Source organism: Syngnathus typhle, linkage group LG8 (assembly GCF_033458585.1).
Source record: "Syngnathus typhle isolate RoL2023-S1 ecotype Sweden linkage group LG8, RoL_Styp_1.0, whole genome shotgun sequence".
Lineage (NCBI taxonomy): Eukaryota > Metazoa > Chordata > Actinopteri > Syngnathiformes > Syngnathidae > Syngnathus > Syngnathus typhle.
Window position 1 is genome coordinate 9,872,107 of NC_083745.1, and position 16,410 is coordinate 9,888,516.

At 43.6% G+C, this 16,410-nt stretch overlaps 1 protein-coding gene across 6 annotated transcripts in view; it reads right to left on the bottom strand.

The window, feature by feature from the left end:
- Positions 1 to 913: 913 nt before the first annotated feature.
- LOC133158056 (signal-induced proliferation-associated 1-like protein 2) overlaps positions 914 to 16,410 on the bottom strand; it is a 60,880-nt gene continuing 45,383 nt past the window's right edge. For 3 of the 6 annotated variants that reach the window (XM_061284885.1, XM_061284884.1, XM_061284886.1), the window contains exons 12-22: positions 15,414 to 15,517; positions 15,246 to 15,334; positions 14,189 to 14,562; positions 12,196 to 12,471; positions 11,377 to 11,430; positions 10,158 to 10,296; positions 6,726 to 6,945; positions 5,412 to 5,543; positions 3,342 to 3,459; positions 3,135 to 3,210; positions 914 to 2,430 (exon numbers count right to left, since the gene is read on the bottom strand). In XM_061284885.1, coding sequence (XP_061140869.1) covers positions 2,284 to 2,430; positions 3,135 to 3,210; positions 3,342 to 3,459; positions 5,412 to 5,543; positions 6,726 to 6,945; positions 10,158 to 10,296; positions 11,377 to 11,430; positions 12,196 to 12,471; positions 14,189 to 14,562; positions 15,246 to 15,334; positions 15,414 to 15,517 — 1,729 coding nt within the window. In that variant the 3' untranslated portion in view covers positions 914 to 2,283. The remainder of the gene's footprint in view (positions 2,431 to 3,134; positions 3,211 to 3,341; positions 3,460 to 5,411; positions 5,544 to 6,725; positions 6,946 to 10,157; positions 10,297 to 11,376; positions 11,431 to 12,195; positions 12,472 to 14,188; positions 14,563 to 15,245; positions 15,335 to 15,413; positions 15,518 to 16,410) is intronic. The other 3 variants (XM_061284887.1, XM_061284888.1, XM_061284889.1) reach the window with 3 other exon arrangements.

Sequence of the window (16,410 nt, forward strand, 5' to 3'; positions counted from 1 at the left end):
AAGAGCGAACGGGACCCGTAAAAGACAAGGAGACCCACTCTTAATGCTCCAGCTGCCTGACGACGTGACACACTAGCACACTCCGGCTGGAAGCTCCTGGAAGGAAGTGGCTGGCAAATTGGGTTGTTTTTCTGTGAACACTCAGAAGGGCTTGTGATTAATTATTCAGCAGGTTCTTGGTGTCCCTGCAGCAAGCCCAACATCTGCCAATTATTTAAAGCCACTCACATCTCATTAACAGATTATAGCTTCATGTGCATCTATTTTGCACATCTTCAAATGAACACAAATGACTCATTTAAACTAGTTTCCCCGTGTAAATAAATGCAACTTGCATTTAAGACACTTTGAGTGCTACACATTTTGGCTGGATTGTCTTTCTTAATCAAAACGTTAACATCAGGTATCATCAACAATGGCTGGCAGATTGATTGGCTGCAATACAACAGTACAATTTTGCTGCAAATCCATTTTTACGAGCTTCTGAAAGCCATAAAAAAAATCATATCCCCTGAAGAGATTAGCGTGGATGTTTCCATAACAGCAGTTTTATCAGAACAGCACATTTTCTTTCTATGAAGAGCACTTGCGGCTTCTTCTTCATTGTTTTTCGCATAAACATAAACAGACAGTGGCTACTTGGAAAACGACTTACTGACTGATCTAGTTGACCCAACAAAACAATTTATCTTTCATTTTTGTGCCTGCTCTGTTCATAAGTCTCAGTGACATTGTGAGATTCACATCATTACCTGTAATTTACTATATTTGGGAAATTTGGATCCATTTAGTTAGCAGCCAGACTTGTTTGTAGTGCATGAGAGAACAGCTGAATATTCTATTCAGACTCTCAGCACAGTAAATTAGTCCTTTCTATTCATTTCATGAAATTAAATGAAACTGTAAACACAACTATTTCCATCTACATTTATTTTAAAAAAGAAAATCTGAAGAAAACACAAAACAACATCCAGTGTCTCTCCCTGCCTGGGAATGAGACAGAGCAACATGTTTAAAAGCATACAAACCAGCAAACTGTAATCTAGCAGCATCCAAATGTTGGAATCTCCAAAGTCATCATTTATATATTTAAATATATAGAGTTGTTGTTTTTTTTTGTTTTTTTTTTCCTTAGCCCTGCCCAACTACACATTTTACAACATACAGAGAGCTGTATCTCTCCTTAGTGCAGAAAAAGAAAAAGAATTACCCTTAATAAAATAAACAACTTTAGGTTAAATAAGCTTAAATAACAGTGTTAAATACAAGACACTTCTGTGGCTGATATGTACAGAAATAAACACATTTGGCGTTGTAATTGTGGTTCACTGGCGCTTGCTCTAATGCTTTCGAAAACCACTGCATAAGAACACATTTTACTGCGATAAACGACACACAGTCACACACACAGGCACGCTCGCACGCACGCACGCACGCACACGCGTTTCTATCAGTGAGCCACAGACAAGGCATGTGTTTAGAAAAGCCAAGAGAAACAATCCGATTTAACACCCAAGAGTTTTAGGCACAATCTCCTGCTTTAGAATACAACTGCTGAGTGTTTGTGCTAACCTCTTTCATAGTTTTATTCCTAACACAGTTCCATAACTACAACTTGTTATTGCTAGGACAGTGCGACAGTGACTGGAGACTACCGACAATCGTGTGTAGGGAAAAGCACCTTTGAACATCAAGACCGCTGCCAAAATGTGACACGTCATCACTACACTGAGGGAACAAAAAGGTGAAGTTGAAAGAACAAGAAAGAAAAAGGCGCAAATGAGACCCCCTTTTTTTCATCACTTATGGAACCCAAACGTCTCAAGTTGAGGTACATTCATTATTCTTCCAGCTCTCATTTTTCACCCAGGGGTTGATTCCTCTTGAGCGTATAGCACTTCATGAAATCCTCTTCCCGAAGCGGCTGCGACAGCGTGCGGAGCTTAAGTACAGCTGCAGGTACAGTAGACTGACGTGACATAGGTAGGTTACAAGTTGACCACAGTAAATGAGCTTTACATTCCACTACTGTAAGAGGATCTCGTGGAAGAATTCCTCTCCGCAGCCGGGGATGAGGGAATTTCCCAGAAGGAGTCTCAGCTGGCGCGATGGACAAACTGTTAGCCAAGTCTGGACTGAATACGAGGAGGCCTGTTCACATAATGCGAGTCTCTCCACACTTGAGCTCTTTCTATAGTCTTCCCGAGACAATTCACAAGTGTTGTGGACTGGGAGCTTTCAGTACAAAAGTGTGCGCCGTCCACCTCATCCACCGTCTCCATCTCAGGGCTTCTTGTCGATGCTGTGAAAGAACCACTCGGTGAACTTCCTGAGCTGAGCCGACGCCGTCTGGCTCTCCTCTTGCAACCGCATGTTGTCCTTCCTCAGGTGCTGTACCTCCTCCTGTAGCATTGCCTTGTCCTCCTTCTCCTAAACATAGTTAACAAGAACAAGTTCTGGTTTGGAGAGGTGTGGAGCGATTCTGGAAAACAGCTGATTTGCGATTGGTCATGACCTCAGCTGAGAGTATTCCATTAAACTAACATGCATGTTTTTCAGTGTAGCAGGAAGCTGGAGTAAACAAGTAACAACAGGTAGTTGTGCTAACCACGTGACCACTGAGCTGCTGAAAGAGCATCCTTCCATCCATTTTCTATAGCGTTTGTCCACAAGTTCAATGGTAAGCACAAATAGACAATAATACATCTATGGACAAATTTGAGTCTTCAGATAACCTAAGCCGAGCATAAAGGTACATGTACCAACATGGAAAACCCACACAGGGAGGCTGGAGGCGAGATTTAAACCGAAAACCTCAGAACTGTGAGTCAGACGTCCTAACCGCTCGAAGGGCATAATTAAAAATCCTTAAAAAGAGGTGGATGAAAGCGCCTCCATTACAAACGGTTTTCATCATTAAAGGGAGATATTAACATAGCAAAGCAGCCTTTTTAGCTTGATAAAAGTACACTTCCTCCTATTTGGAAACATGAAGGCCCAACACAAAGAGGCAAGCAAGGCAAGGTATTGAGTGAAGGAAGAACCATGAATATATTCGGAGCTGAGCTGGCGTGGAGATAGCAAGCAAACGCGATGATTGAAAGCTGAAGCAATACATTTGTGGGTGAAGTTACCTTTCGGAGGTCATGCTGGAGCTGCCTGAGGATCACCTCCAGCTGGTTCACTTTGCCAGTCAGTGTAGATGGGGAGCTGCAGAGCAAGAGATAGAATACAAGGTAAAAAGTCTAATTAGTCTCACAGGGGGGAAATTTGGTATCACAGGAGACAAAACAAATTCTATTACTATACGCTATACAATAAGTGCTCATGTCGGTACGTACTCTGTATCCAGTGCCGCTCCTTCCGCCTCGACAACCCTTCTGGTCAGTTCTCGAGATAGCTCCAGTGCTTCGGCCCTCTGCATGTCCGTCATGGTGCAGAAAGACGCCACACGCTGGTCTACAGACACAATGGGTCAAATATTAGGTCAGAATGTTACAAAAAAAACTGAACCACACGCCCCGCTTAGGATAGAGCAACTCATTTAAGCAAAGTATGAATATAAATTAATGTTTTGGGGGATATGGGGGGGAGTCTCTCAGAGCGATCAGGATGCAGACAATATGGAACAAGGTGGTAAACTGAGAGTTTTCCTCTGGCAGCTGTTTGCTTCTTAATGGGCTGAGAGGAATCAGGCATGCTTCTTTTCTTGTATCAGGCCCTTAAGCTTCCTAAAATCCCAGTGGAATAGCCAAATTTAGCATGTTATGCTCGGAATTGCTCCGTTTTAGAGGCATAATGCTCTTTTCTTAAGTAAGCAGCCTCTCTGTCTTGCGCCGATGGTGTGAGACACACGATAGGGGAATCTGCATAATTCACACGAGAGATTAAGAAAAACCCTTCCTTTAATGTAGCGCTAATCCACTCAAAGACAAAAAGCTAATTGAGTCTGGAGGTGGATACTCAGATGAGTCAGGAAAGGGACAGCGAGCTCTCATTTACATATGAATGTATATTTTCTTGATATTACGCATGTGTTTGAAAGATTAAAAACACAGAAAAGCAGTTTGTGTGTTTTGGACGATGCCGCGTCCAGCTTGAATAGACATTGAGACAAAAAAAAAAAGCAGCCGCTATTAGATTTGACTGGAAAAGACATTTTACAGCCATCAACATTTGTGCAGTGTGATTGAAAAGAAGCCATTGAAATGTCATATTTTTGTTGCGATAATGTAGGAGGCCCCCACTCTGTGGTATGTCCCGGGGTCCAAGTGAGCAGTGGTGGTAAATGCATTGCTCCAAGCTAGTCAAGTATACATGTACATGGCACAACAAGAGTGCTCTGATCTGGCCGGGTTGCCTGTCATTCTCACTGTTTCCATTCTACTTAAATGATTTGCTGCAGGGCAATGTGGCAGAAAATGCATCAGTGAAGAATCTGAATCAGGAGTTCTTATTAATTATGACAAATGAATGGTCACGTTACATTGCCCGCTCAGTCGACTCGGGGTCAGGGAAAGTTCAGGCGTGCTGGCGTTTCTGTGAGTAATGGGGGATACTCTGCAAACAGGCTCGTAAAAAAGGGGAGGGGGGGGGGGCGGAAACATGATGCTGACCATGACAAAATGATGACACGTGTCATCACTTCTTGAATGCCATTAAAATACTCTGACTTGGCAGGGACCGGTTGGTCATTTTGAGAAGACAACATTGTTTTTTATAAACTTGTCTGAGATGCTTTTTTTAGTATGTTAGTATTATAATGCAAAAAAAAAAAAGAAAAGAATTTCACATGAGGATTGGGCCAAGGTTAAATCTTATTGCATGATTTAGATCTAGATGAGCATTCAGGAATTTAGATATATAATTTTGAATATGGACACATTACAACCAGCTAGAGAAAGTCGGACTGGAACAGTATCATGTCCTTTGTGTTTGTCTTTTATTTTTTATGATTGCTTAATGTGTTATTTTGTCCATTAATATAGGAGACAGGAGTCTACCACAATATAGCACTATTTTTGGTCTTGTCGGAGAAAAAGCTACGCAAATAATTTCCAGAAAACTATCATGCTGTATAATAAAAAAAGGGCCAGAATCCACCTGAAGGCTGATTACTTGCTGAGCAGTGAAACGTTGGGCTTACATTGTCAAAAACAGCCTCCAAGCAAAATTGCTTGACAGGAATCAGAATGAGGCTCAGAGCAGAGGGTAAAAAGCAACCATTCCCAAAGGTTGCCTCCATGAGCACTTTGGAGAGACGGGAAAAAAAACAAGCACTATTCTAAGCCTACACATGCAAGAGAGAAAGTTCTTGCAGACTGCAGACAGACAAACAGATAAGCTAAGCAGCAAAGAGGAAAGGCAGCCGGTGTCTAGGGGGCGCTAGCAGCTTGAGGAAGGCAGGTTACCTTCAAAGGCTTTTGCTGCGTCAACCAGGTGAGACCAGTCCAGGCCTGTGGCAGTCTCTGGGAGGGGCATGAGGCCCGGGTCGCTGAACTTGGACCTGTCTGCCAAGAAGCCGTCAGAGAACCAAAACTCATCTGCAGAGACAGGCCCAGATCAGATCAGCGTCTGGTTCTGGAGCTGAGTTTAGGCCTTGATTTGGAGTCACCCATCAATTTGCAGAAGGGCATTACGTGAAGGGTTAAGGAGGGAGAGGACATCCAGGAAGGTGCGGGGCGAGGGGATCTCTCGTTTCATTAGGATGTATATTATCAGCAGCTATCTTTAAAATATGCTTAGTTAAACAGCTCATTTAAAATCTGGCATTTAAGTCTATATTGACTCTGAATGCCTCAAACTGCAAACTAATTTTGTGTGCACAGTTGGGTGGAGTGACATAAACTCATTTCTCTGCATAACAATTGCAAAACCCAGAGAGAGGCAATAAATAAGCTGTCAAAATGAATGTCTCATGTTTCAATCAATATCGCTCTTCCCTGAAAATGTCTTCAGCCAAGTCTCGGCGCTAAATATATCCATTCAATCAACAGTCCGCCATTCCAAAGAGGCATTTTAAGCAGCATGAGATGGAGACCGAAAGAGTGGATGCTTCCCTTCTATTTAGCCAGCAGTTTGAGGGATTCACTCTTTACTAAATTGGGCTGTTTCAAAATGGAAAAAGCGAGAGCCGCTGTTCTCAACCACCCTTCAAAACAATCAGGAATCCATCAGGATGACAGCTAGACAAGGCTAAGAAGCCAAGCACACCCTCCCCCCCCCAAAAAAGCTGGTTTCTGTCTAGCCGCGACAGCCAGAGACGACTGAGGAATAATGTGGAAATGAGACATGAGGGACAGAGACGGGAAGCAGACAGTGACTGATGAGTGAACGAAGCATCACGTCTGACACACACCAGCACGGAGGCATGGACACGTTCTCGTCGGAGCTAAGCTCAAAGACCTGCAGTGGTGCGAGCAGGACACATCACGGCTTTTCCACTAATCCGTATTGAGATGATGCTGCGGCAAGCACGGCGAGCCTCTCGTAGGCATCGCGCCGCCTAACACACACTTTCAATTAGGTGGCGATGCCAAGGAGTTTTGCTCAAGTGTTTTGCTGGTTGGCCCAGTGAAATTGTTTTGATAGAAGTAGCTCTTCAAACAAGTATCTATAAGATGACTCATCTGGAGCCAAGTGAGAAGAGACACTTGAATAAGATGTGTCGCTTGCATAAAAAAAAATATATATATTTGTGTCTTCTGTACTAGGCTTGTACTTACTCCTCAGGTTGGACTGGGGTTGGTTGTGGATCATGCGAGGGGGAAGCGTGCAGTGGTAAGGTGGCGTGGTGCTGAATAGAATGTCGTTAGGCATGGCTTGGTCCAGCATGGAGCTGTGGGAGCTGGCGTAGGAGGAGCCCTTGCGGTTGCTACATACGCTCTCGTCCGATAACGTCCGGTACAGAGAATGACGGGGTGATAGACTTCCCGTCACAGACAGCTGGGTGGAGCAAAGAAAAAGGACAGCTTATCAGGAGGGAGTCAATGACAATCTGAAACACTTTAATCAACAATGGGTGGTTGAGGAAATCACAGAGGGAACAACATCAGGAATTAACGAGAAGTAGGAAGCAGTACGCATGCCTCAGCTGCTTGACGAACAATAAAGTCAACATTCATTGTTAATGCAATATCAGATAAAGGGCATGTTTTGCCACCATACGACCTTGTAATTTACTAATCGTACTAAAACGTACTGAAACATTTTGGCAGAGCGCTGTGTACAACCAGTATGGATCAACAAAATCATCAATTGATCCATATATAAGGCGCTCTGCATTATAAGGCGCACTGTGTTTTTTTTTTTTTGGAAATTTGACGTTTTTAAGTGTGCCTAATAGTGCGGAAAATACGGTACTTTGTTTAGTAACATTTCATTGTTTCCACATTTTACAATTAACAGTGGTTAACTAGTTTTCACACTTGTATTGTAGCTGGAAGTCACAACATTCTTCTGGTATTAAAGAGACAGTATTATTATTCCCTCAAGTGACAGAGTAATTCGTTACATGTGACGTAGTCATTAAACCAGGAAATTTGTGATCTGGTGATTTTCCCCCCCGTAGCAGAAAGATGGCGGCGAGATATGTCAGGGTTCAGTACAGTGAGGCCTACCCGTATAAAACAATTAGTAATATTACTAGACACAGGATTATATGAAAAAATATATATTAATCTGGTAATACTTTTTTTTTTTGCATATTATGGAAATGAATGGTGTTTTTAAAATAAATGAACCCTAAAAAAATCAAAACATTCTACACTGTCCCTTTAAGTATTTAATATGTTTTGAATTCAGAGCCTGCTTAAATCTACAATATAGTACACAAACTAGTTTCATTCTTATTGATTATATGGTGCAACAAGTTTTACAGCGCTGTGATATGCTTCTGGCTCAGGCTTTTTACCAAGGTACAGCCAATACTGCAGTCGACTAAATCACCTTTTTGCTGAGCTGAGTGCATACTTGCTCGAGAAGGCATATACTGTGCAAACATCTTTGTGTGTGTGCTCACCGCAATAGACTGATAATGAACTCTTCGAGGCCAGTGCAGCGTAACCACATACGTACACAAGAGTAGGTAGGAGAGTTGGAAAAGCATTTTTCTCCTGAGGGCATGTATGTATGTTCGTGAGGCAGGATACATAGAGTTTCAAGGCCGTGTCCAGAAATTTGACAGGGATCTCCTCTCGAAACACGCAAAACCACACAGCGCAACCCAATCCGTCATTGCCCTGTTCAGCTTACATAAATATTGCTGGAGTGGCATCAGAAGTAGCCACAAATGATATGCAGGACTGACAGCCAGATGAGTAAATGTCAGCCTACAGCTTCCCGACTTTAAGCATCAACGACTGTCATCTGCGCGAGCCAACACCCAGCCGTCTCTATTTCAAAGACGGCGTTGCCACGAATCCCGCAGTGCGAAGCTAACAGACAGCGAGTGCATCTTGAAAGTGAGCATACATTGGAATTCAAAGGAGAGGACGGACGCACTCTGCTTCCTTAAAATCTCTAACGACATGTCATTCTCACTCATCAAAACATTAAGCAGGATTTAGAACTTCCCTTCATGTGAAGAGAAAATAGCCTCGATCACAAAGCACACACATGGACCAAAGGTCAGTGAAAACATTTGCGATCTAATGATTTGCAGAAGCCACATGTTATTGAAGCTTTAATCAGAAGAGGTGATTTGGGAACCTGCGGTGTACTTTAAATACCTTTAAAATAACATTTCAAAGTTGTTTCCAGGTGCCAAATGTTATCGTAACAGCCCAAAATTCCACGCCTGGTTTGGAGTATCGTGAATTCTTTACCTCATGCGCTTATCAGCCACACTAACACATGCACCTATATTTTCCCTTGAGTTATCGGAGTTTTTCCTCAATGGACAAAGCCAACGAGCGGCATATGGAACCCCTTGACGTGCCACTTGGGAGGATGTGTTGGACAACCAGTTTCTTTCCCACAAGAGGAGCCGTGCGGTAGACTAAGCTGCAAACGGCCTTTCCTTTACGTCAGCCGCACAATAGTCAGCCTGTCCGTGGAAGGGACGTCCCGGCGGACATGGTGGTTGCCAAAGAAAATCTCTCAGCACCTGCTCAACCACACAAAGAATGGCATCGGGCGGTTGCCGGAAGTGACACATGCGCTAACCTTTTCTGTAATACTCTCCTTGATTACATAGAGGCCCAACCACGTCACATTGTATTAAATTAGAAACGACCCAATGGTTTTTTCCAACATTGTCACCAGTGCAATGTGCCAGCTGATGATTGAAAACATTCACCTCCAACAAAAGAGCCGTATGTATTCATTAGGATTACCCAGTTTGTATACAGTCGTTTGGGCATGCGTCTCCCTCCCAGATTGCTTTTCCACATGTTATCAGGCAGAGGATGTGTGCAAACAAAGGCTTACAATTTCAACTTGCACTCTGAGAGCACTTTTGGGGATTTCATGTCCAGCTTTACTACGACATGGAGGGGAAATGAAAGAAAATGACGCAGACACATCTGTGTTATGTTCATTTTCAGAACAGAAAATAGCCGTTTCACGGTGTAAGGCTAGTGCGTGAAAATATGACAAACTAATCAGAGGCCCAAGATGCTTTGTGCGAGAACACGGCTGTGTGCCTTCCTCCTCTCACGAGAGGAAGTAGATTTTGCACAAGAATTGAGTGGCATCCAAAAATAACCCAATTGTGCATCTCTAGGGTCCCTTCCAGGAAGATAATAGATGGAGGACAGCAGGAAGAGGGTGGTGGGGCTGGGGGAGATGATGCAATTAATCGAGTCTGTAGGACCCAGCAACAGCAAACATCATTCCATTCTGCGCCTTTAATCCATAACATCCCAATAGAGCGGACTCAGGCTCTGTTATAAATTGAATTTACCTGTCAATAGCAAGCGAGATAAAGGCTCTGGTGTTGGGAGGGAGGAGTTGTAGCCGCAGATGTTTGCCCTGCTTTTTCTGTCTTTGCGGTTAGAGGTTATCTGCACGGGTTCACGCTTTGAATCCAGGAAAATGGCCTAAGGGGGGGTTGCTCATATCTGTGCTTGATACTTCCAATGCTGTGTTTTCTCATGTTAAAGTTTAAGAGGTTCCATTTGAACGCACGCCATGAAAGATATAGATGGTGGCCTCACCTTTTGACCCCTGCCTTCTCCTGGTGGACTGTCGGGCAGCATCATTTTCAGGTATTCCTTCTTTGAAAGTCTTTGCAATGATTTTCCATCCCGCTCGGTTGCCTGAAGGTGGCAGGCGGCCTCCTGTGCATACAGCTGCCTAAAGACAAACAACAGCAGAGCCCATCAGCAAGGTCATGCAAGGCAAGTCCTGCAGGGGAGGCTTGGAGCCAGCCGGCCCGGGTTCAGCTTTTGAAGAAAGTATGTCAGTAACACACAAGGCAACTCGGGTGAATCTGATTTAGCATGCCAACATCAGGCAACATCAGTGTTGTGAAGGAGCAGAGCTGGAAAGTGTGAAGAACACAGCCAAGCACCGTGAGACGGAGGGAGGGAGAGAGGGAGGGAGGGGAACAAGGAAGGATTTGTAGATGAATGACATCAAAAATATTGCACTCTGTGGGAGTGTACAGACACCACTGGAGGAGGACATAAGAGGTGCAGGACCCAGAAGAGGGAGCATGTTTTGATTTGTGGGCGGTGGGTTGGGGAAATTCAGATGCTTTTAGAGCAAGCACTCGGATGTGAGCGACCTATCCGGTAAAGTGAGCTGCCAGTGAGGATGGCACAGTATCAGCGCTGCTCTTGGCACTTCGGTTGGCACAGAGTTCGATGGCTACGCTGGGAAATTACCACACACACGTCTGGCTGAAATGCTACACATCGACACATGCACATGTGTTAAGAGATGCGTTATATTTTATACTAGAACCGTTCTGGTTCTTGACTGTGTGGCTAATTGTTTTGGGCACAACTTTACCACAGTAACTACAAATGTATTCATTATAGCTTCAAGTAAAACATCTGCTACCACTGGCTTATCCTGTGAAAGAGTAACAATAGAGTGTAGTGTTTACAGTAGGTTACCCGCCAAACACTCCGCAAGCTTGTCTAACATTAATGTTATTACCCAGCTGGAACCTTGCAGTGTTGGCTAGGGGGCTGACACAAGGACTTTGGGGTAAGCAGTAGTGCGCTGTAACATTAGTCTGCAGAGACCCGGAAGAAATGTCACAGCCACTGATGCACAAGTCATTAACCTCCACTTATAGCAAGCAACCATCTTGAGGGAGTGAGAGTCGGGGAAAGGGTAGAGTGTGTGTGTGTGTGTGTGTGTATGGGGGAGGTTCACAATGGATCAGAGCTAGGGCCAGAGGGTTGATTTCCACTGATTGTGTACCTTGCACGCTCAGACAGCATTTCGAGAAGGAGCGCTAACAAGCTTTCAGCTCCTCTGGAAGAAGAAGGAGCAAGTGGAAGAGAAAAAAAAAGATGGAGTTAGGCGCGCCATTACAAATACTGACTAGTGTTACAGCGGGTCAAGAGAGAAACATCATTATGTTACAACAATATCCGCGAAAAAATATTACACCATTCATCACGAGACGGGCTTATGTAAGGTAAAATAAATAATAAACAACCCCTTGGGAAGGATAAGTGAATTAGGGGGCTTTTTCATAAGTCTGCAAAAGATGACTTAGGCACATGTGATCAATCACACAGCGCTTAAAAAACAAATATCGACGAGTAGATTAAATTACTTCAAAGATGGCGCAAAGTTTTGCTCTCGCAAGTCCCCAAGCCCATTTGATCATTGGTGAGTCTTTGCAGGAAATAAGCTTCAACCAGTACCGACTGATGGCATCCTTTTGCATCCCGCATGACTGTTGTGTACTTGTCATCTCATAGCAGTGTGTGGATCTCTCATTGTCATCCACAAAAGACGGGCTAGAAACTGAGGCCGGCAGTCCACGGGGATACGTCTCCTCGGAAACGATCAATAACCACAAGTGACATATGCCAAGTGTATGATGTCCGCGGCTTCATTGAGCGTATTTGTTCTGTAGCTGTCTGTCTCAATCAGGCTGAGTTTGTGCACACCGGGAGTCCACTAGACAGAATGGGTGCTTGGATCGGAACGGGTCTGGCAGTAATCGTAACCGGTGATTCTCGTGCAAAATCATATATCTTTCTCCGTCTTGTTAACAAACACACTCACCCACACTGTGACATGTTGGGAGGTTCCTCATTGCTGTGATCATCATCACCGTCATTATTAGTTGTCTTCTCTGGGAGATTGCCATCTGACTGTGGACGTGTCTGTGCACTAGCCCCTGAGCTGGCATCCAGGCCACAATCGGGGCCTGGCCCCGGCTGGGGCTCGGGCTCTGCACCCGAGTTGCTGGTCTGAGGGATGGTGTACACCTTGGTGGAGTCGGCGGACATACGATATCTGGCACCACGGGCCAACGGACTCCCAGAGTGATGTGAGCCACTGACCAAAAAGCAAAAGAAAAGAAAACAAAAAAATGCAACTCAAAAGTTGACCATGCATGAATTGAGTCAAAGCGGGCAAAAAATATGAACGCATGAACAAACATGAAATGATCTCAGCATTAAGATAATAAATAAAAATCATACAAATATGATACATGGAGAAAGATAATCTTCCTTCCTAATTCATGTTTAGATTCAATCCAAATCTTGTGTGCAATTTAAAGTTGGCATTAGCTGGCGATAGTCTCCACTTGCATATTCATGACCATCTGGACCACACCCCTGCTGTATTTGCCCCTGCTGCACTGTTGGTTTGAATGTTCAAAAACAATTACATGAAAAAGATGGGAAGCATCAGGGTGGTTATGGCGCGATGATGCTATGGACTACTTCCTTATTTAGGATGCTCGTGAGTTGGTCTAGTTCCCACAAACACTACTAATTAGAGCAAATTATGCAAACATAATCATGTAATGGATGCCATAAACACAAGACTTCAATTCTATTTTTTGGCCAATGAGACCAGTGAGTGCTAGACTAGCCTTCTTCACACCACTTTTCTTTCCCAGATGGGCAGCAGCCTGGTGAGGGGCATTTGGACAAGAATGTGATGAAGCACTCCCCCATGTTGCTTCAGTCTGACAACAGCTCCAGCAACAATCCTCAACACAGCTGGATGAGTCAAAGTGAGTCGAGAGCAAGGATGGGTGAAAAGTGTAGCTTTATAGCCGGTAAATAAAATATCCTTGTGTGTGTTTTTTTTTTTTTTAACAGAATGGGGCATGGCATGGTGTCTTGGTGGCGAATGTAACGCGGGATTTTGTGGCGAACCGTATAAGGATCACTTGGTGTGTTTTATCTCAGTAGTCAAATCAATAACCCAACACGCTAGAAATAAAGCCACAGCAGACTCAAGTAAGTCCAAAGAAAAAGAGGAAATAAAAATCAAGGAAGTTTGAGTGGTTTATCTCCTTTTGTTTCTGGGCTTCCTCAAATAATTATTTTGTGTCCTAAATGTTAAATAAAGATGTACATATAACTCCAGCAGCACGAGTGGTCACATGGGTTGCGCAACATTTACAAAACACTGATTAAATTAGTCAGAGAGATACGATGTTGCATAATCTAAATTCGATTAGTATTATTATAAAAACGCTACATACATGCGAGTACGGGAGGACACAGATCATAGTTTGGTGTTTGGAACAAGGACATTTTGGATGTGATTCTCCTTCATGTTCATCCCACCTTTCAATAAGACCTTGAATTTTTGTCATTCAGTGATGTGCAAAGTGTTTTTACAGAAAAAAAACTTTGATTTGGTATTTGTCCTTCAGCCGCGAGAATTGCAACAAGCCATATGCCTCAATTTAAATGACAACACTTTCGGCATGAGTACTCTTCATGCTTCTATTCGATTTTTGCAAGCGAGTGAAAATCCAAAAGCCAACCAAAAAATTGATATTTATGGGAACAAGTAAAATACATTTGGAAGTGCGCAATGATGTATACTCTTAAAATGTCCATTGAATAGAAATCCTTAATACATATTACTTAGACTCAGATTTTCTCACTTCATTAGTCATCTACACATTTCCCCTCCATTTGTTTTAATATGTCGGCCATATAAAACAAATCAAACAGTGTGTGTTAACACAAAAAATAGTGCCATTGAAAATAACATTTAGAGCCGTCGTTTCGGTGATGTGCCGTACCTCGAGTGTGAAGAGATCTCGCTGAGGTCTCCGATGCTTCCTTCTGCCACATTACTCGCCATTAAAGCAGAAGCGTAACACTGCGGCAGGTATGGTTTTCCATGATCTTCTTCAGATGCTCCGTCTTCATGGTGCTCTGATACCCATGGGTGTCCCTGCTCCCCCGCCCTGCTCTGCATCAACATCCGAGCCCCCGGGACCATGCAGGGATTGGTGTCGATGCCGCTGTCCGTGGAGGCCCCTTTGATGTAAGTAAGACCCAACATCTCCGGGTCCATCAAATCTCCTGAGCCAAAATGCTTATCATCACTGTTGCTGGAGGCGTTGCTGGATAGAGTGTTGCTACTTGAGTGGCTCGAGTTTTTATCGCCCATCTAGGGACGGCAAGAGAATCACATATACACATTATATCAGACAAGGTCAGACAAACATTACAGGGTTTTTTTTCGCGCTAGCTCTACAGAAGAAAATATCAGCCTTGCTCCTCCTAAGTAGTCCTACTTGGGGTGTTTCATGTTGTTAGCGTCGTGGAACTTAGTTTAAAGTACCGTGACTTCAACTTTGCTACCACTCAACTTAAATCAACAGCCATGTAATTTATTTTGTTGACTAGTACAACGGGCAAAATGTAATTTGGGATCTCTGGGGAGGCAAATTAAGATCACTCCATGTTACATCAAAAAGACCAACGTTACTCTTTTTTAATTTTTTTAAATAAGATGGTAACTGCATTGTATTGGGGGGAATGTTGTTTGGCGTCAAGAGACCAGTTCCACTTTTTATCCATCTCCCCTGGGGTGATGTGACAACATCTGAATTATGAACGCCTTGGTTGTTGTTAAAGCTGTCACTGGTTTCAAAGTAGGAACCCAATGGTTTGGAAAAGAATGCACCACTGACAGAAGGGCTATTGTTCAGAATATATTCAAGCTTCCGGCTAAGGTATCTGAGCAAAGAAGAAGTGATGAGATAGGACATGACTGAAGCCACACAAAACACTGCTCAGAAGCAAATGAGTCTTAAATACGTCCAATACTTGAGACAATTGAACTTTTACCCTGGAGAGCTTGTTGGGAGAGTCTTTGCTTCCTTCTCGCTGCTTCAGAGGGTTCAGGATCTTAGTGGAGGGGATGTGCCACTTGGCCTCTGCGGACCCGCATAAAGAAATGTAAACAACTTTATCCAACTCGAGACTATGGCTACCATGGTTGGATCGAGCACTCACCTGCCGACCTGGTCCTCTCCAGAGTGGGTTCTCGTTCCCTGTGCATGTCTCCATCGTCTCCTTGGATATCTTCCCCATGCTCATGAAGGATAGGAGAGGGACATCTGCAGAGAGAAACACCAGACAGGAGGTGGTGAGCATTGTTCTCCACAAGGAGAAAGGCTCATAATGGATTTTCAGCAGAGGTAACGCAATTAGTGCACAATCACCGGGAGCCGAAACACTTGACTTTAGAACAGAGAAGCAAACAAAAGAGCTTTCAGATGACTCAGCATTCTTTGTCTTGAGAAAAAGAAGAGCTATTTTTTTTCCAGCTGGCTTTATAATTAAAGCGATTAGAACTAATAGGGGTTCCCTCCTCTACACTGCCGGTCATGCTGTCCTCGTGATTTTTCCCAGCGATCCTAGCTGGAGATCAATGGACTCGTCAATGTGTCACGTTCTGTTCTGTCAGCTCTGATGGACCACAGCAACCCGCATCCCTGCAAATTTAGTGCACCATTGAGGCTTCTGACAGGAATGTAGCAGCATGGAGCAAGGCATTTTGTCAAGGGCTGTAATCTTTTAGAGAAGTATATTGGTCTCTGGAGCATTCTGCTTATATGTCAGTAACAGGTTGGAAAGTGGTAACCTACTGGTCTCTGGATTTAACTGAAATTATAATTCATTTTTTCGATTTCATTCATTTTCAAACCAGAATTTTTGAATGGCCTCTGAGTTCAGCAGGCCAGACAGTCAGCAATTCTTTAGAATGGTTTTATCATTTCGTTTCAATGTTCTGAGAAAAGAAGCTGGAAACAGTCTGAGATTACACACAAGAAAAACAAAAAAAACTTCTCTTTCCAACTGAGCTGCCTCCACTTCAAAGCAAGGACTGATCTTTTAGGGAGACTTTTTCAACAACACCCGTTGAACCCATTTTGCAAGTTGGTGGTTATACTTGGCAGATTTTTTAAAATCAGGATCCATAATACAGCAGAAAACAAGCACAGCAAGG